At 44.8% G+C, this 25,381-nt stretch overlaps 1 protein-coding gene across 1 annotated transcript; it reads right to left on the bottom strand.

The window, feature by feature from the left end:
• Nucleotides 1–139: 139 nt before the first annotated feature.
• On the bottom strand, nucleotides 140–25,381 carry LOC106571392 (protein unc-93 homolog A). Its single transcript, XM_014144434.2, has 9 exons — nucleotides 25,219–25,381; nucleotides 24,914–25,095; nucleotides 24,306–24,535; nucleotides 23,945–24,067; nucleotides 14,375–14,586; nucleotides 14,118–14,253; nucleotides 13,890–14,021; nucleotides 13,445–13,792; nucleotides 140–1,047 (listed from the first exon to the last, which is right to left on the bottom strand). Exons 1-8 carry the CDS (start codon nucleotides 25,306–25,308, stop codon nucleotides 13,482–13,484), a joined length of 1,416 nt encoding a protein of 471 aa, XP_013999909.1. The 5' UTR covers nucleotides 25,309–25,381; the 3' UTR covers nucleotides 140–1,047; nucleotides 13,445–13,481.

Genomic DNA, 25,381 nt, shown 5'->3' with positions numbered 1-25,381 from the left:
TCAAGTTCTTTATGCTCTTGTTAAAGACTGGATCATTTAGGAGTGAATTATTAAGTTTCCAGTATCCTTGAATGCCATTGGATTTTTCAGAACATTCTGACTTCAATAATATCATTTCATGATCAGTCAAAGGAGCATGTTCATGATTTACTTCTTCAACTGCTTTTATTTTCAGCAAACTTAACAGGTGTAAATATTTGTATGAACATAACAAGATTCAACAACTGAGACATAAACTGAACAAGTTCCACAGACATGTGACTAACAGAAATTGAATAATGTGTCCCTGAACAAAGGGGGGGGGGGTAAACCACTGGCATTTAGAGATAGTGTTTAGTGCATTGAATTCAAAACGTTGCATAACTTGACAAAAATACAATTAAAATAAGACAAATACAGCGTAGTGATATGTTGAACTAGTAAGCTAGGTAGCTAATAAGGGATCCTGAGCTTAGTTATGATCAATATGATGAACCAGTATTCACATTTACGAACCTGGTGATATAAAACGGGGTGAATGTAAAAATGTCAATCGACTTATTAACTCAGTCATTTAGTTAACCCCGTCCTCTTCTGGCACCCCATGCAGTTTCAGGTTCCATCTCCGGCTGTGGCGCTGGACTTCGATTATATTCTGTCGCATTTGGCGATTCACCTGTTGCAGTTTCTGTATTTCAGCTTCCATGGTAAAACAAAATGTTCGCTGTGGGTTGACACCTGGTTGAGAAGTTGCTGCACAGTGGCTGAGAGAGATTAATGATTTGGAGGTCTCTGTTGTTTTTTCAATGATGGCCAGTTTCTCAAAAATGGCTTTGAGAATGTCAGGGTTGGTAGAACACTTTTGGACTGCTCTGTATTTGGTAGGAGGGTTCTTACTCGGCGTAGATGGCAGTGGTGAGAATAAGGAGTCTTGCCTCGAGTTCTGGAAAGTCTTCACGTGGGCTGCGTGCTTCTATCTCGCTGCTAGCATCTGTTCAGCCATGCCTTGCCCTTTTCGGTTTCCTCTGCCCATGTAGTCGTGTGATCAACGTGTTTTCCAATCACCTTCTGTTAATTCACATAGGCAAGGGTCAGTTTACTCTCCCAAAAATATGAAATCCTCGAGTATTGATCATAATCTGCCTGGTTTATCGGGACGTACGTTCAAACACAAAACCCTCTGGTAGAGTCGCAATGAACAGGTTCAACTCTGGGTGATGACGTCATCAAAGGGGAAAAGTCACGGTCAAGGCCAATGCCAATAATAACCATGAACACATGAATAGTAATCATACTATACTGCAGGTAAGTACAATGACATATTCAATGTAATTATTTGTATAGTGTCCACACTATAACAACTCTGTTCCATCTGACTGGGCAATCCACTGTCTCATCAGCCCAACCAGGACAGGTATAAACATGATCTCCACTATAATAAGCATCTAGACATTAGTTCACATTTATTTTAGACTAACATTTAGTTTTCAACAGCAGAGATTTGTATAAACCTTGCTGTCTGTCTCTCCGACATTTGGAACATTGTTTCAATAGTCAAACTCGATCTCCAGCTATCCCATAGTAATACATGTGTATGGGTAGGGAGTCGGGACGAGACAGACATGCAGCGTTTCCCAGTCAGTCTAAAATCATAAATCAGCTGGCATCATTTTTATTGATACAAAGAAATGTCAATTGAAAAAAGGTTAAATGAAACGAAGTGCAGCTAGTTTGCACTCTTTCCAGCTTCAGTTGTTTGAAGTGATTGTGTTAGCTGTGTTGTTGTCTAGTTCCTCAACAGTGCCCTGACGAGAGAGTACATTTTCTACGCCAGGTGAAATCGCGCCTCATTAGCTCATTGTTATGGATGTATCCAAATAAATGTCACTAGAAAATAGCTTAAACAAATACAAATGCAGCTACTGTTATTATTCTTTTTTTTACGTTTGACGTGACTATAAATTACCCCAAGTTGGCTAGCTAGCAAGCAAGGGATAAGAACGTTGCCAGCCACTATGGCAATGGAACATTTAGAACGAACGACTGGGTCGCGTCCATAGATACAGAACAAAAAGTCTGAACGACTGGGTCGCGTCCATAGATACAGAACAAAAAGTCTGAACGACTGGGTCGCGTCCATAGATACAGAACAAAAAGTCTGAACGACTGGGTCGCGTCCATAGATACAGAACAAAAAGTCTGAACGACTGGGTCGCGTCCATAGATACAGAACAAAAAGTCTGAACGACTGGGTTGCTCCTTTGGCAACCGAAACAATAGAACGAACGACCAGCAGGCTTGTTGAAGGATGAAATAGTATGAATAAATTAATAAAAATAAAGTTTTTAATGAAAATAGGTCAATCATTATTTGAATATGTTGGTAACCCATTATATAAAAGTGATAATGCCCTCAAAGCCGTTGTTTGGAGGATATATTGTCACGGTTTGCCGGCCCTCGACACCGGCTTACCGGGCATTATCACTAAAGTATAGTACAGTGAGAAATCAATGGACCTAATAGAGAGGTTGTGTGTCCTTTTGGGGTACATTTAAGATTAAAGGATATTGTGGCTATGCAATGGACACTGAGGCATTTCAGAATAACCTTAACATATGCACCATGAACATTTCCATTACTATGTGGACATTAGTGATATCTATTATGGTTTGGCAATAACCATTTATTACCATAGCATTTCTCCTCTTATCAATATATCTAAGCACTCTCTGTCTAAATTACTGCTGAGCTTAGTTGTGTTGTCATAAATCTTGTTATAAGGTTTTATCATAAACCAAGAGCCTATGTTTGAACAAGCTAGGACTGTATACAGTAGGTGCAGTATGGACCTTTTTTCACAAAGCAAAGCCACATCACACATAACATATTATAACATATATTTCAGTAATAGCTTTACCATCTGGATATACGTTTCCAACTGTGTACACCACATTGCATCCCATAGCAGCAACAATAGTTCATTAGTACAAAATGTAGACCTATCTTTGCCAAATACGTTAACTTGAACCCATTTGCAATCCACATTGTTCTAAGTAATTGCATTGTTTCAGTAGCATTCACACTGATATAGGGGTTAGGCCTACTGTAAATTGCATAATGGCTGAGCATGGACATGCCAAACGTTGTCAATAAGCAATATTATGAATTATTGATAAGGCCTAAAAAGAAAACGAATAATTCGAATGAAAACAAAACAACAACTTGTTTTAAATAGGCTATGTCACACTTATGGGCACCATCATTTCTCCCTGTGGGCATACAATATTAAAACAACGCAGACTATGAAGGATTTTACGCACATCCAAACTTTTCACAGTAGCTGGACAAAGATCCAATACAAATAGAAAGGGAGAATGTCCACTCATAGTTATACTGCTCCCAAATAGGCCTATATTTTATTAACATAATCGGAGATCTTTTTACAGATCAGATCGCATTCACACATCTCCAGAAGTTGCATTGCAAGCGCGCCACGAACGTTGTCACCATAATACCAGGAATATGAATAATTCTTATGTTTGGTTAAAATAAAATTTTACGAAAAACAAGCAATCAGTTGGTTTTTAAAACTACAATAAATAAATGTAAAATGTAATGATATAATAAAATCGCCAGGATAAAAAACACATGCATTACTGTTGAACCAGCCTTCGTTATAGTAGGCCTAAGCGAAAGCTTGGGTTTTGAACATATGAAACGTAAAATAAGCACTTTTTACATGTTACAGATAACTTCTAAATAAGAGTTTCACCGGTATTCACTGAGGTACTCATCTCCCGTTTCATGATGGGCATGGACACCTAGATTACATCACGGAGGGGGTTTTACGCACGTCCAAAACGGCTAAATAATATGGGCCTGCCTACAACGCATAGATAAAAAAGGAATGTCAGCTCACTGTTTTACTCCTCTCAAACTTGACATTTTCATAAAGCTTATGATTTTTTTCCAAGCGGTCTCAGGAGCCAAACCCTTTATTGACGGTCTTAACTACTTCGCAATTGCATTGGGCAGACAAAATATATACTTAATTGAGAGGAGGGAAGACTATGCTTGGTATTTAATAAAATAAAATATAATGTGGGATTTTTTGTTGTTGTTTTATTATGTTTCTAAATGCAAAGTATACAGGCACCAAAAGCACGTTGGGCTCCTCTTGTTCCATGTTCCATATGGGCAGTGTGCGTCGCGGCTGGGTAGGCTGCGAAATTCATGCCATGACCAACTGCGTTACTGCTAAAACCAGGTTTTGGTTGATCTTAAATATCCCTATCAGCGCTGCTTGAAATTAGCACTTTTAATCATGTTTTTAACTCATAAGAGGTTCTACTAAGCTATATGGAATTGCTTTTAAGAAGGTCATACCAAGGATCCGTTTCCTATTGGATTTTGAATCTAAAGACCTCTTGAAGTATCAAGTATTAGATGAATACGGGGGTACAGACATCGACCTTTTAAGGACACACCTCAAATGTTTACACCCAGCCCATCTGAGCGCAAGCGAGCTGATTCACACGTTAAGCTTCGAACACACCCACCGACAGTGTCTTTTTGCAAAATAGGACGCAGCATCATCTGGCTACATATGCAACAAAAGTTCAACATTCACCTTCTGCTACCATTTCTGTCAAGCCGTCTACGCATACATCGATAAATCCAAGGTATGCACAATGTTGCAATTCAAATGCAGCGTTTCAATTAGAAATTAATGTAATTCTGGCTTACCAAAATACTATGATGCTGTCAGTGTGTTCGAAGCATACATTCATTTTCAAGGAAACTCTGCATTTGTCTTGCAGCATTGCGTTGCAGAGGCAGTTGCAGCCCGTTTGGTGTGGTGCATTGGTATGCGTCAAACAGAATGCGTAGACGACTTGACAGAAACTTTTGTTGCATACATATCCAGATGATGCTGCGTACTATTTTGCGCAATCTCTGTCGGTGTGTTCGAAGCGTAAGGGCTGGAAAATGGCAATTTCACATGATGAAATTGCAAACTGAAGTGCATTTGACACTAGGGCCGCTGAAGATAGAACCCCAGAAGTCTTTCACTGAAAGGTAAATCATTTGTTTTTATTGAACATTAGTGGTTGAAGAAACACAGTGCCACCCTGAGTAAACTCATGATAAGCCCAAAACAATTATGTGATGCCAACAGCGTTTGTGTTTTGTTACACCAGAAGTACATTAATTTCCATTGGAACGCTGTGTTTGCCCTGCAGCATTGCGTTGTAGTTGCATTGCGTTCTGTGTGGTGCATACGTTGGATTTATCAAACGTATGCATCACATTGTATGCATCAAATTGTATGAGTAGACAGCTTGACAGAAATAGTAGCAGAAGGTGAATGTTGAACTTTTGTTGCACACATATCCAGATGTGGTGTGATGGAGGCTTGAGGAGCAGTTTCATGATGTGTGATGACCCTGCTGTACCCTTCCACTCCTGTTGTTGGCACAAAGACTTGGGACTGCAGAATAACTGGTCATTAAATAGTTTTAACTATGGTAGACAGTGCTGTATTTCACTCTGTTACAGTTCAGCATAATGTAATGTGAATTCAACATCGCAGCCATGGCATAAAAATACATTTATCACACTTAAATCAGAATTGCATAGAAATTCTGCATTAAAAGTTCAACCATAGAAAATTATTATACATAATTGATGGTCAAGATAGTTATCCATACATTTATAGTGTCACGCCTACTCCTGCTCCCTCCCTCCGGCACTAGACGTTGCCGGTCCTGGCAAACCACATTACGCACACCGGACAACCATAATTGTGCACACCTGCTCCCCATCGTTACTCACACCTGGGACTTCATCATCACCCTGATTACTCTCCCTTTATTTAGCCACTAAGTAGTATTAGTCAGTAGGTAGTATTATTTCCTTTCACGTTCAGTACACAACTCGTTTGTTCATTTGTATTGTTTCATTATTAAACTCATCTTCTGCACCTGCTTCCTGACTCTTGGTGTATACATTACAGAATATTACCTCAACAAATGGAAGCAGCAGAAAATCCAGACATCACCCAGAGGGTTGGCGAACAGGGACACCTAATCCGCCAACACCACGACCAACTGGTGCAACTAGGTACAGCTATGGATGAGGTCTTCCACGTTCTCCAACGCAGAGGACCCTCTACCACGAATCGTCTCAGCGAGCCAGTCCCCCAGCCCATCCAGCAGTCCGCCCAGGTCAGCGATGCCCGATTGACCCTCTCAGACAAATATGACGGGACCCTTACCACTGAGAGGCCAAAGGTTGCCACGGTCATTTCCGTTGGAGTGGGCCTCAGCCATATAGGAGAGAGGAGAGGAGCTGGGTTCCAATGAGAGGTTCAGGGTCGGTCCTCTATCATCCACCAGAGAGCAGAGAGGTAGGTGAGCGCCTACTCCAACTCCGGCAGGTTGCCCAGACCACACCTTCCGGACCATGGCAGCCTCCAGCGGATGGATTGAGCAGCCTCCAGACGGAGCTGGCGTGTCGCGATAACAACCCCTCCTTGGACGCACTCATAGCGATGACCATCCATTTGGATAACCTTCTTCGGGAGCGTTAGCGCCTCTCGCCCTCCTCCTATGGCCATCCTGAGGCAGAGCCTGAACCGATGGAGGTAGGGTCCACACCTACTCGCGGCAGAGCGACGCCGTGTCAGAAACAGTTGGGGCTCTGTCCCTATTGTGGTCAGAAGGGGCCCCAGCTTCAGCGGTGTCCAATGCGTCATAACCAGGGCTCCACGAGGGCAGAGGGATAGCCCCGTGATCATTTGTCTCCCGGGGTTGGGTGAGTATTCCATCATCTCTTTCCGCCAAACACTTTCTGGTTTAAATTTCACTGGCTGGCTGTCCCTTGTGTTGTATCTACAGCTCTATTGGACAAGGCCCTCGCCTCCTCCCATACCTGCTCTCCTCTCCTTTTCCAGTCCAAGCCCTGGATAAACGACCATTGGGATCCGACACAATCACGCACATCACAGCACCCTCAACCTTATCGTGGGACCCATGCACCAGCAAAGCCTTCCCTTCCTCATCACCACCGCACCCGTACACCAAAGTAAACGTCGGCCTCCAACATCACAACCCCACCATCTCCTGGTCGAGGATGAAAATCACCGCCTGGGGACCAGGATACCGGAGGACCTGCTTTCCCGTACCCTGTGGTTCCACGCCAGTTGGGACTTAGATGTGGACCTCCACCCGGTTCTGGAGAGGGAACTCGTTCCTGATACCTGCCCTCCAGAGCGAATCTACGTGACCACGTGGGTAAGAGATCGGCTGTTGACCTGGCCACATACATCCCTCGCCACTGGACAACCAGGTATCACCCACTTTTATACAACGGGTTGCCAACATATTCATATAATGATTGACATACAGTACCAGTCCAAAGTTTGGACACACCTACTAATTGAAGGTCTTTTTTTTTCTTTTTTTTTTACTATTTTCTACATTGTAGAATAATAGTGAAGATGACGAAACTTACTACACATAGGAATCATGTAGTAATCAAATAGCCACACTTTGCCTTGATGACAGCTTTGCACACTCTTGGCATTCTCTCAACCAGCTTCATGAAGTTGTCACCTGGAATGTATTTTAATTAACAGGTGTCAAGTTAAAAGTTGATTTGTGGAATTTCTTTCCTTCTTAATGCGTTTGAGCCAATCAGTTGTGTTGTGACAAGGTAGGGGTGGTATACAGAAGATAGCCCTATTTGGTAAAAGACCACGTCCATACTATGGCAAGAACAGCTCAAATAAGCAAAGAGAAACAACAGTCCATCATTACTTTAAGACATGAAGGTCAGTCAATGCGGAAAATGTAAAGAACTTTGAATGTTTTTTTTCAAGTGTAGTCGCAAAAACCATCAAGCGCTATGATGAAACTGGCTCTCATGAGGACCGCCACAGGAATTGAAGACCCAGAGTTACCTCTGCTGCAGAGGATAAGTTACCAGCCTCAGAAATTGCAGCCAAATAAATGCTTCAGAGTTCAAGTAACAGACACATCTCAACAACTGCTCAGAGGAGACTGTGTGAATCAGGCCTTCATGGTCGAATTGCTGCAAAGAAACCATTACTAAAGGATATCAATAAGAAGAAGAGACTTGCTTCGGCCAAGAAACACGAGCAAGGGACATTAGACTGATGGAAATCTGTCCTTTGGTCTGATGAGTCCAAATTTGAGATTTTTGGTTGTAACCGCCGTGTCTTTGTGAGACGCAGAGTAGGTGAACGGATGATCTCTGCATGTGTGGTTCCCACCGTGAAGCATGGAGGAGGAGGTGTGATGGTGTGGGGGTGCTTTGCTGGTGACACTGTCTGTGATTTATTTAGTATTCAAGGCACACTTAACCAGCATGTCTGCCACAGCGTTCTGCAGCAATACGCCATCCCATCTGGTTTGCGCTTAGTGGGACAATCATTTGCTTTTCAACAGGACAATGACCCAACACACCTCTAGGCTGTGTAAGGGCTATTTGACTAAGAAGGAGAGTGATGGAGTGCTGCATCAGATGACCTGGCCTCCACAATCACTCAATCTCTGTCACAAAAAATGTCGTACTCCTCACAGAAAATGTTGTATGGGAGAGAATAGGACCAAGGCGCAGCAGGTTTGTGGATACTCATGCTTTTAATGGTAAAACGAAAGGGCATCCACAGGAAAAACAAAATAATAGACAGTACTCACGACACGAACAGTTTTGCAGGCTCACAAACGCAGTGCAAAAACAACTACCCACAAAACCAAGGGACAAACATACTCCTACATATATGACTCCCAATCAGGAACAACGATCCCCAGCTGTTCCTGATCAGGAGTCACAAGACCAACACAGAACATTCACACACACAAGACTGCCACGTCCTGACCCCAAAACTACTACAACAGCTCCATCTGCTGGTCAGGACGTGACAGTACCCCCCCCCTCAAGGTGCAGACCCCGGAATGCACCTAACAACAAAAAACACCAACAAACAAAATCCCCAACAAAACCCATAAACAATAACCCCTAAACAATAAGGGAGGGAAGGGAGGGTGGCTGCCGTCAACGATGGCACTGTGCTACACCCTCCCTCCCCAACCCACCTATCCTGGAGGTGGCTCAGGTGCAGGACGTGGACCTTGCTCCACCCTCGGCGTCGCCCACTTCGGTGGCGCCGATAGCTGCGCCGGGCAGACGGGCCACTCGGGCTGGACCGGAGGACAGGAGGGCCACTCGGGCTGGGCCGGAGGACAGGAGGGCCACTCGGGCTGGGCCGGAGGACAGGAGGGCCACTCGGGCTGGGCCGGAGGACAGGAGGGCCACTCTGGCTGGGCCGGAGGACAGGAGGGCCCCTCGGGCTGGGCCGGAGGACAGGAGGGCCCCTCGGGCTGGGCCGGAGGACAGGAGGGCCACTCGGGCTGGGCCGGAGGACAGGAGGGCCACTCGGGCTGGGCCGGAGGACAGGAGGGCCCCTCGGGCTGGGCCGGAGGACAGGAGGGCCACTCGGGCTGGGCCGGAGGGCAGGAGGGCCCCTCGGGCTGGGCCGGAGGACAGGAGGGCCACTCGGGCTGGGCCGGAGGGCAGGAGGGCCACTCGGGCTGGGCCGGAGGACAGGAGGGCCACTCGGGCTGGGCCGGAGGGCAGGAGGGCCACTCGGGCTGGGCCGGAGGGATGGAGGGCCACTCGGGCTGGGCCGGAGGGCAGGAGGGCCACTCGGGCTGGGCCGGAGGACAGGAGGGCCACTCGGGCTGGGCCGGAGGACAGGATGACCACTCTGGCTGATCCTGACTGACGGGCCACTCTGGCAGCTCCGTACAGGCAGGGCACTCTGGCAGCCCCGGACTGTCGGGCCACTCTGGCAGATCCGGACTGTCGGGCCACTCTGGCAGATCCGGGCAGTCGGGCCACTCTGGCAGATCCGGGCAGTCGGGCCACTCTGGCAGATCCGGGCAGTCGGGCCACTCTGGCAGTTCCGGGCAGACGGGCCACTCTGGCATCTCCGGGCAGACGGGCCACTCTGGCATCTCCGGGCAGACGGGCCACTCTGGCGGCTCCTGACTAGCGGGCGGCTCTGGCGGCTCCTGACTAGCGGGCGGCTCTGGCGGCTCCTGACTGGCGGGTGGCTCTGGGGACTCCTGACTGGCGGGTGGCTCTGGCGACTTACGACTGGCGGGCGGCTCTGGCGACTTACGACTGGCGGGCAGCTCTGGCGACTTACGACTGGCGGGCAGCTCTGGCGACTTACGACTGGCGGGCAGCTCTGGCGACTTACGACTGGCGGGTAGCTCTGGCGACTTACGACTGGCGGGCAGCTCTGGCGACTTACGACTGGCGGGCAGCTCTGGCGACTTACGACTGGCGGGCAGCTCTGGCGACTCTTGACTGGCGAGGCTGGGCTGACGCACTAGACGCCTGATGCGTGGGGCTGGTACTAGATGTGCCAGCCTGGAGACACGCACATCAGGGCTAGTGCGGGGAGCTGGCCTGGGGCTCCATCCTTGCCCCGTCAAACAGCCCTTGTGCCCCCCCCTAAAAAATTCTTGGGGCTGCCTCTCGGGTTTCCTTAGCTCCCTTAACTTGTCCTCCCAGGTCCATCCTTCCTCCTCGTTCGTCCGCTGCTTGGTCCTTTGGTGGTGGGTAGTTCTGTCACAAAAAAATGTCGTACTCCTCACAGAAAATGTCGTATGGGAGAGAATAGGACCAAGGCGCAGCAGGTTTGTGGATACTCATGCTTTTAACCTCTCTAGGCTAGGCGGGACGAATTCGTCCCACCTACGTAACAGCCACTGCTATCCTGTGGCGCGATTTTCAAAACCTTAAAAATCCTATTACTTCAATTTCTCAAACATATGACTATTTTACAGCCATTTAAAGACAAGACTCTCGTTAATCTAACCACACTGTCCGATTTCAAAAAGGCTTTACAACGAAAGCAAAACATTAGATTATGTCAGCAGAGTACCAAGCCAGAAATAATCAGACACCCATTTTTCAAGCCAGCATATAATGTCACCAAAACCCAGAAGACAGCTAAATGCAGCACTCACCTTTGATGATCTTCATCAGATGACAACCCTAGGACATTATGTTATACAATACATGCATGTTTTGTTCAATCAAGTTCATATTTATATAAAAAACCAGCTTTTTACATTAGCATGTGACGTTCAGAACTAGCATACCCCCCGCAAACTTCCGGGAATTCGCTAACATTTTACTAAATTACTCACGATAAACGTTCACAAAAAGCATAACAATTATTTTAAGAATTATAGATACAGACCTCCTCTATGCACTCGATATGTCCGATTTTAAAATAGCTTTTTGGTGAAAGCACATTTTGCAATATTCTAAGTACATAGCCCAGGCATCACGGGCTCGCTATTTAGACACCCGGCCAGTTTAGCACTCACCATAATCATATTTACTATTATAAAAGTTTCATTACCTTTTGTTGTCTTCGTCAGAATACACACCCAGGACTGCTACTTCAATAACAAATGTTGGTTTGGTCCAAAATAATCCATCGTTATATCCGAATAGCGGCATTTTGTTCATGCGTTCCAGACACTATCCGAAATAGTAAAGAAGTGTCACGCGCATGGCGCAATTCGTGACAATAAAATTCTAAGTATTCCATTACCGTACTTCGAAGCATGTCAACCGCTGTTTAAAATCAATTTTTACGACATTTTTCTCATAGAAAAGCGATAATATTCCGACAGGGAATCTCCTTTTCGGCAAACAGAGGAAAAAATCACAAAGGCGGGGGCGGTCGGGGTCATGCGCATAAGCCAGTGTCTCTTGATCGGCCACTTGAGAAAGGCGATAATGTGTTTCAGCCTGGGGCTGGAATGACGACATTCTGTTTTTTCCCGGGCTCTGAGAGCCTATGGAAGACGTGGGAAGTGTCACGTTAGAGCAGAGATCCTTAGTAAATGATAGAGATGGAAAAGAAGTTCAACAAATGGTCAGACAGGCCACTTCCTGTAAAGGAATCTCTCAGGTTTTGACCTGCCATTTGAGTTCTGTTATACTCACAGACACCATTCAAACAGTTTTAGAAAATTTAGGGTGTTTTCTATCCATATGTAATAAGTATATGCATATTCTAGTTACTGGGTAGGAGTGGTAACCAGATTAAATCGGGTATGTTTTTTATCCAGCCGTGTCAATGCTGCCCCCTAGCCCTAACAGGTTAATGGTAAAATGAAAGGGCATCCACAGGAAAAACAAATAATAGACAGTACTCACGACACGAACAGTTTTGCAGGCTCACAAACGCAGTGCAAAAACAACTACCCACAAAACCAAGGGACAAACATACTCCTACATATATGACTCCCAATCAGGAACAACGATCCCCAGCTGTTCCTGATCACGAGTCACAAGACCAACACAGAACATTCACACACACAAGACTGCCACGTCCTGACCCCAAAACTACTACAACAGCTCCATCTGCTGGTCAGGATGTGACAATCTCAACCCGATTGAGATTGTTTGGGATGAGTTGGACCGCAGAGTGAAGGAAAAGCAGCCAGCAAGTGCTCAGCATATGTGGGAACTCCTTCAAGACTGTTGGAAAAGCTGGTTAAAAGAATGCCAAGAGTGTGCAAAGCTGTCATCAAGGCAAAGGGTGGCAACTTTGAACAATCTAAAATCTAAAATATATTTTGATTTGTTAACACTTTTTTGGTTACAACATGATTCCATATGTGTTATTTCATAGTTTTGATGTCTTCACTATTATTCGACAATGTAGAAAATAGTCAAATTAAAGAGAAACCCTTGAATGAGTAGGTGTGTCCAAACTTTCGACTGGTACTGTATTTTCATTAAATGTTATTTTGATTAATTCATAGTATTTCATCCTTCCACAAGATATAGTTCCGACACAAGTCTAGGGTTGCTACCTAAGCCGGCTGGTTGTTCATTCTATCAGTTCGGTAGCCAGAGACGTGACCCAGTCATTCAGTCTTTTTGTTCTGTATCTATGGACGCAACGCAAGCATTCGTTCTAAATGTTCCATTGCCATACTGACTGGCAAAGTTCTTATCCCAAGCTTGTTAGCTAACTTACAGTCATGTCAACAGTGCAGCCAGAATAACAACAGAAGCTGTGTTCATGGGACAACTGGAGATCGAATTTGGATATTGGAACAATGTTGCAAATGTCAGAGATACAGTCAGCAAGGTTTATACAAATCTCTGCTGTTCAAAAACTAAATGTTAGTCTAAAAGAAATGTTAGATAATGTCTAGATGCTTTGTATAGTGGAGATCAAGTTTATAAATTGCCGGGCTGATGAGACAGTGGATTGCACAGTCAGATGGAACAGAGTAACCAGGTATTTTAACGTCATAGATTTAGCTGGTGGTAACTTGTGGAATAGACACCAGCTGGAATGCAGTTTTAACCAATCAGCATTCAGGATTAGACTCACCTGTTGTATAAGTCTACATATCAAATCCACGTATTGTCTACAAGCTGGTCTGAGCAATTATGTGATGTATGTTTTTTGAGTAGTCTGTGTATTGGTCTGTGTCTTTTTTATAGTCTTTGTCATATACTCCCTCCTCCACCGGAAGTGTAGGATTCTTGTGTTCTTGGTACTCTGCCCACAAACAGGTAACCATGGAGAGGATCAGAACTCCAAGGAGGATGTAGATCTTGGTGTCCAGACAGATGAAGGTACTGTAGGCAAAGGCTATCACGAACCCCAGGGACTCCCACATACAGCAGTTAGCAAACGCTGCCTCTTTTTGTCTGGGGAAGAGAACCCCATACAGTGCTGCAAATAAGAACAAAACCACCGTTACCTCTGTTCTGTACAAAATGTTTGATGTATCGAGCATGTCACGGTAATACATTTCAATAACTCAACTCACAGTTGGTTTGTGCCTGCCATACCGCATCTGCCATGCCCCAGAGAGCAGGAAACACAAAAAACACAGGCAGCTGATCTGGGTGAGGCCTCCAGAACAACAGGGCCATGATACAGGCAAAGTTGATCGCCGCAGCTGTAAGAGCGGTGAGTAGTAAGTGATTTGATTTTAAGTGTGTCGTATAGGATACCAATGAAAATGTTAATGTCTTTATTGGAAAGCTCTTCTTACCCAAGCAAAACAGTGGGGCTCTTCCAGTGTATTCTGCCAACCTCCCAAACATAAAGGAACATAACGAATTTGTGGCTCCAAAACATATCATCGCATATCCAACATAATGGATTCCTAAAGAACAGGTCACATAGTTCTGCAAAAGAAACAACAAAAGAAAGTCACAAACATAACTTTTAGCCACTCTTCCGTTGGTTAAGAATTCTTGAACGTTGGATTCCTCGAGGCAGGGTAAGAACCATGTATCGTCTCCTCACCTTTGTGTATTCACCGGAGAGGAAACTCTGCTCAAAGCCACTGTACATGGACAAAGGGATGAGAATGATGAGTCTCTTGTCTTTCAGGAGTGTAAACGTGGCCAGGAAGGTGCTCCAGAATGGTTCCCTGTTGCCTCGGAACTCCTGAGCCTGATCTCTGTCTATGTTATCCAGAAATACTGCCACTATGATCATGGCCAGCACACCCACCCCTAGTACACAACAGAAACAAACAGAACATTTCAATAGCATCAACCTGCAGGGCTGGATTACCAAACGGGCATGCAGGGCACATGCCCCAGGCCCCCGATGTATGTACATGTGTGTGTATGCTCTTCGAGCATGTCATTCCAAAATCATGGGCATTAATATGTAGTTGGTCCCCCCTTTGCTGCTATAATAGCCTCCACTCTTCTGGGAAGGCTTTCCATTAGATGTTGGAACATTACTGCGTGAACTTACTTCTGTTCAGCCACAAGAGCATTAGTGAATTCGGGCACTGATGTTGAGCGATTATGCCTGTCTCGCAGTCAGCATTTCAATCCATCCCAGAGGGGTTCGATGGGGTTGAGGTCAGGGCTCTGTGCAGGCCAGTCATGTTCTTTCTGTATGGACCTCGCTTTGTGCACGGGGGCATTGTCATGCTGAAACAGGAAGGGGCCTTCCCCAAACTGTTGCCACAATGTTGGAAGCACAGAATCATGTAGAATGTCATTTTATGCTGTAGCGTTAAGATTTCCCTTCAAAGTAACTAAGGAGCCTAGCCCGAACCATGAAAAACAGCCCTAGACCATTATTCCTTCTCCACCAAATTTTAGAGTTGGCTCTATGCATTTGGGCAGGTAACATTCTCCTGGCATCCGCCAAACCCAGATTTGTCCATCGGACTGCCAGATAGCAAAGCCTGATTCATCACTCCAGAGAATACGTCTCCACTGCTCCAGAGTCCAATGGCGGCAAGCCTTACACCACTCCACCCGACGCTTGACATTGCGCATGGTGATCTTAGGCTTGTGTGCGGCTGCTCGGCCATGGAAACCCATTTCATGATGCTCCTGATGAACAGTTATTGTGCTGATGTTCCTTTCAGAGGAAGTTTGGAACTTGGTAGTGAGTGTTGCAACCGAGGACAGACGATTTTTACACGCTACGTGCTTCAGCACTTGGCGGTCCTGTTGTTGCTCTTAGATGTTTCCACTTCACAATAACAGCACTTACAGTTGGCAGGGCAGAAATTTGATGAACTGACTTGTTGGAAAGGTGGCATCCTATCAGGGTGCCATATTGAAAGTCACTGAGCTCTTCAGGAAGGCCATTCTACTTCCAATGTTTGGCTATGGAGATTGCATGGCTGTGTGCTCAATTTTATACACATGTCAGCAACGGGTTTGGCTGAACTAGCCGAATCCACAAATTTGAAGGGTGGCCACATACTTTTGTGTATATATAGTGTATACAGTGGAAAGAAAAAGTATGTGAACCCTTTGGAAATACCTGGATTTCTGCATACATTGGTCATAAATGTGACAAACACAGTCTGCTTAAACTAATAACACACAAACAGTTATATGTTTTCATGTCTTTATTGAACACACCATGTAAACATTCACAGTGCAGGGTGGGAAAAGTATGTGAACAATTGAATTTAGTAACTGGTTGACCCTCCTTTGGCAGCAATAACCTCAACCAAACATTTTCTGCAGTTGCTGATCAGACCTGCACAACGGTAAGGAGGAATTTTGGACCATTCCTCTTTCCAAAACTGTTTCAGTTCAGCACTATTCTTGGGATTTCTGGTCTGAACCGCTCTCTTGAGGTCATGCCACAGCATCTCAGTCGGGTTGAGGTCAGGACTGACTGGGCCACTCCAGAAGGCGTATTTTCTTCTGTTGAAGCCATTCTGTTGTTGATTTACTTCTGTGTTTTGGGTCGTTGTCCTGTTGCATCACCCAACTTCTGTTGAGCTTCAATTAACGGACAGATAGCCTAACATTCTCCTGCAAAATGTCTTGATAAACTTGAGAATTAATTTCAGTCAATGATAGCAAGCTGTCCAGGCCCTGAGGCAACAAAGCAGCCCCAAACCATGATGCTCCCTCCACAATACTTTACACTTGGGATGAGGTTTTGATGTTAGTGTGCTGTGCCTTTTTTTTTACACAGTGTTGTGTGTTCCTTCCAAACATATCAACTTTAGTTTCATCTCTCCACAGAATATTTGGCCAGGAGCGCTGTGGATCATCCAGGTGCTCTTTTGGTGAACTTCAGACTTGCAGCAATGTTTCTTTTGGACAGCAGTGGCTTCTTCCGTGGTGTCCTCCCATGAAAACCATTCTTGTTTAGCATTTTATGTATCGTAGACTCGTCAACTGAGATGTTAGCATGTTCCAGAGATTTCTGTATGTCTTTAGCTGACACTCTATGATTCTTCTAAACCTCATTGAGCATTCTGCACTGTGCTTTTGCAGTCAACTTTGCCGGGCGGCCACTCCTAGGGAGAGTAGCAACAGTGCTGAACTTTCTCCATTTATAGACAATTTGTCTTACCGTGGACTGATGAAGGCTTTTAGAGATACTTTTGTAACCCTTTCCAGCTTTATGAGAGTAAACAATTCTTAATCTTAAGTCTTCTGAGATATCTTTTGTTCGAGGCATGGTTCACATCAGGCAATGCTTCTTGTGAATAGCAAACTCAAATTTATTGAGTTTTTTTTATAGAGCAAGGCAGCTCTAACCAACATCTCCAATCTCGTCTCATTGATTGGACTCCAGGTTAGCTGACTCCTGACTCCAATTAGCTTTTGGAAAAGTCATTAGCCTAGGGGTTCACATACTTTTTCCATCCTACACTGTGAATGTTTAAATTATGTATTCAATATAGACAAGAAAAATACAATAATTTGTGTGTTATTAGTTTAAGCCCACTATATTTGTCTATTGTTGTGACTTAGATGAAGGTCAGATCAAATTTGATGACCAATTTATGCAGAAATCCAGGTAATTCCAAAGGGTTCACATACTTTTTCTTGCCACTGTATATACAGTGCCTTGCAAAAGTATTCATCCCCCTTGGTGTTTTTCCTATTTTGTTGCATTACAACCTGTAATTTAACTAGATTTTTATTTGGATTTCATGTAATGGACATACACAAAATACTCCAAATTGGTGAAGTGAAATGAAAAAAATAACTTGTTTCAAAAAAAAAATAACAAAAAAATTGAAAAGTGGTGCGTGCATATGTATTTACCTCTTTTGCTATGAAGCCCATAAATAAGATATCGTGCAACCAATTACCTTCGGAAGTCACATAATTGTGCAATCTAAGTGTCACATGATCTGTCACATGATCTGAGTATATATACACCTGTTTTGAAAGGCCCCAGAGTCTGCAAAAGCACTAAGCAAGGGGCACCACCAAGCAAGCGGCACCATGAAGACCAAGGAGCGCTCCAAACAGGTCAGGGACAAAGTTGTGGAGAAGTACAGTTCAGGGTTGGGTTATAAAAAAATATCAGAAACTCTAAACATCCCACAGAGCACCATTAAATCCAATATTACATTTTTTAAAGAATATGGCACCACAACAAACCTGCCAAGAGAGGGCCGCCCACCAAAACCCACGGACCAGGCAAGGAGGGAATTAATCAGAGTGGCAACAGAGACCCTGAAGGAGCTGACCCTGAAGGAGCTGCAAAGCTCCACAGTGGAGATTGGAGTATCTGTCCATAGGACCACTTTAAGCCATACACTCCACAGAGCTGGGCTTTACGGAAGAGTGTCTAGAAAAAAAGCCATTGCTTTAACAGTGTTATAAAGGTGGAAGAGACCTTGGTCTCATTGTTGACTCCCTGTTAACAGTGTTATAAAGGTGGAAGAGACCCTGGTGTCAGTGTTGACTCCCTGTTAACAGTGTTATAAAGGTGGAAGAGACCCTAGTCTCAGTGTTGACTCACTGTTAAGAAAAAAAAAATAAGAAAAAAAAAGTGTGGTGTTCACCAAAAGGCATGTGGGAAACATTTGGAAGAAGGTACTCTGATCAGATGAGACTAAAATTGAGCTTTTTGGCAATCAAGGAAAACGCTATGTCTGGCGCAAACCCAACACCTCTCATCACCCTGAGAACATCATCCCCACAGTGAAGCATGGTGGTGGCAGCATCATGCTGTGGGGATGTTTTTCATCGGTAGGGACTGGGAAACTGGTCAGAATTGAAGGAATGATGGATGGCGCTAAAGGGAAATTCTTGAGGGAAACCTGTTTGTCTTCCAGAGATTTGAGACTGGGATGGAGGTTCACCTTCCAGCAAGACAATGATCCTAAGCATACTGCTAAAGAACACTTGAGTGGTTTAAGGGGAAACATTTAAATGTCTTGGAATGGCCTAGTCAAAGCCCAGACCTCAATCCAATTGAGAATCTGTGGTATGACTTAAAGATTGCTGTGCACCAGCAGAACCCATCCAACTTGAAGGAGCTGCAGCAGTTTTGCCTTGAAGAATGGGAAAAAAATCCCAGTGGCTAGATGTGCCAAGCTTATAGAGACATACCCCAAGAGACGTTCAACTGTAATTGCTGCAAAAGGTGGCTCTACAAAGTATTGAGTTTGGGGGATGAATAGTTATGTACGCTTAAGATCAGTTTTTTGGTCTTATTTCTTGTTTGTTTCACAATAAAAAATATTTTGCATCTTCAAAGTGGTAGGCATGTTGTGTAAATCAAATGATACAAGTGTTAAACAAATCAAAATATATTTTATATTTGAGATTCTTCAATGTAGCCACCCTTTGCCTTGATGTAGCCACCCTCTTGGTATTATCTCAAACAGCTTCATGGGGTAGTCACCTGGAATGCATTTCAATTAACAGAAGATAGCCCTATTTAGTAAAAGACCAAGTCTATATTATGGCAAGGACAGCTCAAATAAGCAAAGAGAAAACACAGTCCATCATTACTTTAAGACATGAAGGTCAGTCAGTGCGGAACATTTCAAGAACTTTGAACATTTCTTCAAGTGGAGTCGCAAAAACCATCAAGCGCTATGATGAAACTGGCTCTCATGAGGACCGCCTGTAACGATGTGCGCAGAGAGTCAGTGTAACGGCTGTCGTTGGGTAGAGAGGACCAAGGCGCAGCGGGTTGCGTGCTCATCATTATATTTATTTTAAATAAAGACTGTGAACACGGAAAAACAATAAACCAAGAAACGACGACAGGAAACAGTTTAGCAGGCTATACACATAACAGCAGTGCTAAAGACAACTACCCACAAAATACCAAACCAAACACACACCTATATATAGGACTCTCAATCAGAGGCAACTAGAAACACCTGCCTCCAAAAACTAAACTAGACAGAACGTAGAAATACATACAAAACACAAACCCTCTGCCACGTCCTGACCAAAACTAATACAATTACTCCCTCTGCTGGTCAGGATGTGACAGTACCCCCCCCCTAAAGGTGCAGACCCCGAATACACCTAAAAGAAAACACAAAAAACCCCAAACAACAAAAATATCCCCCTAAACTAAAGGGAGGGAAGGGAGGGTGGCTGCCGTCAACGACGGCACCTGTGCTACACCCCCCCTCCCCAACCCACCTATACTGGAGGTGGCTTTTGCTCCAGCCTACTGTCCTCCAGACTGTAGACAGAGTCTCTTGGTTCTGGACCGTAGGCAAACTCACTCAGTTCCGGGTCGTAGGTAGACTCCTTCGGTTTCGAGCTTTAAGCAGACTCACACAGTTCAAAGTTATATTTAAATTAGCTCGGTTCCGGATCACATGCAGACTTACCCGGTTCCGGGTCGCGGGCAGACTCACCCGGTTCCGGACAGTGGGCCGTCTCCCCTGGTTCCGGACAGTGGGCCGTCTCCCCTGGTTCCGGACAGTAGGCCGTCTCCCCTGGTTCTGGACGAGGCACTGTTGCCGGACACTCTGGACGAGGCACTGTTGCCGGACACTCTGGACGAGGCACTGTTGCCGGACACTCTGGACGAGGCACTGTTGCCGGACACTCTGGACGAGGCACTGTTGCCGGACACTCTGGCCTGGTCTGACGCACTGGAAGCCTGATGCGTGGGGCTGGTAGTGGAGGTACCAGCCTGGGGACACGCACCTCAGGGCTAGTGCGAGGAGCGGGAACAGGCTGAGTAGGACTAGGCTAACTTATTGGAAGCTTGATGCGTGGTGCTGGTACTGGTCGTGCCAGACTGGAGGTACGCACTTCCGGGTCAGCAGGAGAGACGGGAACTGGAAAGACTGGGCCCTGGAGGCGCACAGGTGGTCTTGCTCGCACCTCCTGCACAACCCGTCCTGGCTGGATGGAACTAGTAGCCCTGTATGAGCGGGGTGCTAGTACAGGGCGAACTGGGCTGTGCAGGGGCTTGATGGTTACCGTGCGTAGAGCGGGCGTAGGGTAGCCTGGTCCTAGGAGGCGTACCGGTGACCAGATGTGCTGCGCAGGCATCCTCCTACCAGGCTGGATGCCCACTCTAGCACGGCATCTGCGAGGGGCTGGAGAAAAAATAATAATAATAAAATAAATAAATCGCACTGGACTGTGCGTACGTATGGGCGAAATCGTGCGCACTTCTTCATAACTCGGCGCCCTCTACTCCATACGTTGCTCCCTGTAAGCATGGGTAGCTGGCTTATGGCTCTTCCTTGGCCTAGCCAAACTACCCGTGTGCCCCCCCAAAATAATTTATTGGGGGTGCCTCTCATGCTTCTCCCTCAGCGCATACATGGCCTCATATCGATGCCTCTCTGCCTTGGCCTCCTCTATCTCTTCCCTTGGGCGACGGTATTCCCCAGCCTGATGCCAAGGTCCTGCCCCATCCAGAATCTCCTCCCAGGTCCATTTCTCCCGCCAGTCCATATCGAATTCCCATTGCTCCTTACTCCGCTGCTTGGTCCTTTTGTGGTGGGTAGTTCTGTAACGGCTGTCTTCGGGTAGAGAGGACCAAGGCGCAGCGGGTTGCGTGCTCATCATTATATTTATTTTAAATAAAGACTGTGAACACGGAAAAACAATAAACCAAGAAACGACGACAGGAAACAGTTTAGCAGGCTATACACATAACAGCAGTGCTAAAGACAACTACCCACAAAATACCAAACCAAACACACACCTATATATAGGACTCTCAATCAGAGGCAACTAGAAACACCTGCCTCCAATTGAGAGTCCAACACCCAATCCTAAACATAGAAAAACTAAACTAGACAGAACGTAGAAATACATACAAAACACAAATCCTCTGCCACGTCCTGACCAAAACTAATACAATTACTCCCTCTGCTGGTCAGGACGTGACAGTCAGGAAGCAAGTTCAGGGAGTGAGTGTTTTAATAAATAAATGAAACATAATACAAAACAAGTAACACGAACAACGCACAGACAGGAAACATCATAATGCGCTGATGTGCGTAACGATGGTGACAGGTGTGCGCCATAACGAGCAGCCTGGTGACCTAGAGACCGAAGAGGGAGCACACGTGACACTGCCAAAGGAAAGGAAGACCCAGAGTTACCTCTGCTGCAGAGGATACATTCATTGGAGTTACCTAGTCTCAAAAATTGCAGCCCAAATAAATGCCTCACAGAGTTTACACAACAGACACATTTCAAAATCAACTGTTCAGAGGAGACTGCATGAATCAGGCCTTCATGGATGAATTTCTGCAAAGAAACCACTACTAAAGGACACCAATAAGAAGAAGAGACTTGCTTTGGGCCAAGAAACATGAGCAAGGGACATTAGACCAGTGGAAATCTGTCCTTTGGTCTGATGAGTCCAAATGTGAGATTTTTGGTTCCAACCGCTGTGTCTTTGTGAGACGCGGAGTAGGTGAACGGATGATCTCCACGTGTGTGGTTCCCACCGTGAAGCATGGAGGAGGGGATGGGGGTGCTTTGCTGGTGACACTGTCAGCGATTTATTTTCGAATTCAAGGCACACTTAATGCACAGTATGGCTACCACAGAAATCTGCAGCGATTCGCCATCCCATCTGGTTTGCGCTTATCATTTGTTTTTCAACAAGACAATGACCCAACACACCTCTAGGCTGTGTAAGAGCTATTTGACCAAGAAGGAGAGTGATGGAGTGCTGCATCAGATGACCTGGCCTCCACAATCACCCGACCTCAACCCAATTGAGATGGTTTGGGATGAGTTGGACCGCAGAGTGAAGGAAAAGCAGCCAGCAAGTGCTCAGCATATGTGGGAACTCCTTTAAGACTGTTGGAAAAGCATTCCAGGTGAAGTTGGTTGAAAGAATGCCAAGCGTGTGCAAAGCTGTCATCAAGGCAAAGGGGGGCTACTTTGAAGAATCTAAAATCTAAAATATATTTTGATTTGTTTAACACTTTTTTGGTTAGTACATGATTCCATATGTGTTATTTCATAGTTTTGATGTCTTCACTATTATTCTACAATGTAGAAAATAGTAAAAATAAAGAGAAACCCTTGAATGAGTAGGTGTGTCCAAACTTTTGACTGGTACTGTATATATATGTATATATATATATATATATATATATATATATATATATATATATTATATATGGAGATCGGTGGGCCACCAAATGGTATATGATAGCAAAATGTGTAGAATTTCAGGAAATTTGCTTTAAAACAGCACATTTTATTCTCTGCCCCATGGCAAAATGTTTAGAATTGCAGGGAATTAGCTTTAAAACTGCAACATATCCTCTTAGCCTTGTTGGATTCTATCTTGAAATATACTTATTAATGTTACCACACTAGAACTTATTGATTACTTTACATGTAAAAGGAATGTATATGTTGGGGTCAATGAAGGGTGAATAGGAAGGTGGTGTATGGAAAGTTGAGACAAGGGGAAGAGCAGAACGTTCATATTCTGTTCAAACATGTTATTGTTGAATATCAGCATTACTAAGGAGAGAGGCGAAAGGAAACAGTTAGTCTCTGATGAGGCAGGTCAGCTGCGGAACTAGGGAGGAGAGAGGAATTCGACTCCAGGTCAAGTCAACAGATGAAGTGAAAAGAAACCTCTGGGAGGGGGGCCAGAGAAGCCCATCACAACGACCCTCCTACTACAGTTCTATCTCAAACACATACATTTCCACACCCACGAAGGTTCTAGCATCAGGCAGGGCCATGACTACACCAGTGAGAGGAATCAATTAAGTTCCTGCCTAGCAACAGAGATGTATCGGCTGTCTAGATGTGTAAGGAGTTGACCCCACCTAGTAGGAGGTTATAAATATGTGTGCTTGTGTAATCATACCTTGTCTTTGCAGCTGTATGACCCAGTGGGTGGATAAACTTGGTTTGAGCTTTTCCTAGTTGTCCGTTTGAGTTTTTACTCTGTTTGTTCAGAACCTAACAGCCTCATGACAAAATGTGTAGAATAGCATTATAAAACTGTTAAATATCAGGAAATGTGCTTAAAAACTGCAGAAATTTGTCAGCCTCATGGCAAAATGTGAACAAAAGCATGAGATGAGCTGGGGAGGGGGGTTAAATGCAGTATTATGGCCGTGTCAACCTGTAGCACTGACAAACAATACTAGGTTCTTACCAATATAGCAGCCGACTAGTGTCCAGACCAATTCTTGTGCTGGTCTTGTGGTCGTAGAGTTTACATTGATATCAACGCACACACCTGCACCACAATATTGTAGATCTTCCTCAGAGATGTCAGCTAGGAGAAAATAAAGATATCATTATGACAGATGGTACCATAGAGGATGGTTGGGCAAGAACACCTCTCATAATGTACACTGCACATGATGCATCTCATTCACTTTATCCTACAGTCACCCTTTAACTTACAAATGTTACTACTTTCACAAACAAGTTGCATTTGTTCTGTGTGTGCGTGTGCATACTTGTGTGTGTATGTTTGTTTGTGTGTGTGTATGTGTGCACTTGCTACTTACGTATATCTGTATCTGAACCAAATATCAACGACGACATGAGGTTTCCCCATACAGCCGAAGACTGAAATATCAAGAAAAATATGCCAAAGTACTTATTGATAACATCCGCTGCTGCCTTGTTTTCTTTAGGGGCCTGCAGGTTGCCGCAGATGGTGAGAAGGGTACACTTGGCTGACCATAGTGGAGAACCTCCCATTCCCAGGATCACCGAGGTGGGGATCAGAGTGTACCTAGAAGAGGACAGATTAATATGGTTAGCATCAGACACTGCCTACAGTTTGTAAACTAACACAGCTACTGACAGGCCAGTCCAGGAAGCATAGCAGAGAGGGATAGGATTCATACCATGTGTGTAAACAACTTTGTCGATGGACACTACTTTGACATAATTAGTTTAATTTACTCACAGAGTACTGAAATAATCCCAAATCTACATGGTAACAACAAGTTAATATATGTGTACTATGCCAAATGTTTTACTCATTGAGGTAGGGAGGTACATGATTAGTTGTATTGTAATTTTGCTCTTAAATCATGAAGAAGAAACACAGCTTGTTGAAAGCTGTAAACAATGAAGGTCTGAACAGGTTTTGGACAGTTTGCTTTACCATCCTGGATAGAGGTTCCCAATTGAATAGGTCACATAGCAGCCCATGCCGACAACAATAGTCCATTTGCAGCCCAGGTTTTTGATGAGAATGGGTGTTAGGAACATGGATGACAGGATGATGGAGGCATAGATAACACTGAGAGATGTCACCCCCATCCCATCCTCGGCATTCAGACTGCTCTGTAACACAGGAGAGGGGTGGTGCCATCAATTATCAAGAACCAGAATTTGCAGTGTTGAATTGTACCTTAATATTCAAGCAATCATCTATTTAATGATCGACACGACAGTATCTTGAGTTACCTGTAAACTCTGAAGTCCTCCATACGCTGTGAACAGAGATAAAAATCCAATGGATACCACCAGAACATTTTTCATATTTCGGTCTATCATGTCTGCAATGTGAATACCTTAAAGGTTTGGCTCTATGAGAAAAGTATATTCCAGATTACAACTCCACTGGATG

Source organism: Salmo salar, chromosome ssa15, assembly GCF_905237065.1.
Source record: "Salmo salar chromosome ssa15, Ssal_v3.1, whole genome shotgun sequence".
NCBI lineage: Eukaryota > Metazoa > Chordata > Actinopteri > Salmoniformes > Salmonidae > Salmo > Salmo salar.
The sequence above is the reverse complement of the archived record's forward strand: the minus strand, read 5'-3'. Positions and strand labels throughout refer to the sequence as shown.

Bases quoted from the DNA above. Each gene is read 5' to 3' on its own strand.
- LOC106571392 (XM_014144434.2), bottom strand. From the start codon at position 25,308: ATGATAGACCGAAATATGAAAAATGTTCTGGTGGTATCCATTGGATTT. The intron at 14,254-14,374 runs GTGAGGAGACGA...TTTCTTTTGCAG, and splicing joins TCTCCGGTGAATACACAAAG to AACTATGTGACCTGTTCTTT. The intron at 13,793-13,889 runs GTGAGTTGAGTT...TCTTATTTGCAG, and splicing joins ATGGCAGGCACAAACCAACT to CACTGTATGGGGTTCTCTTC.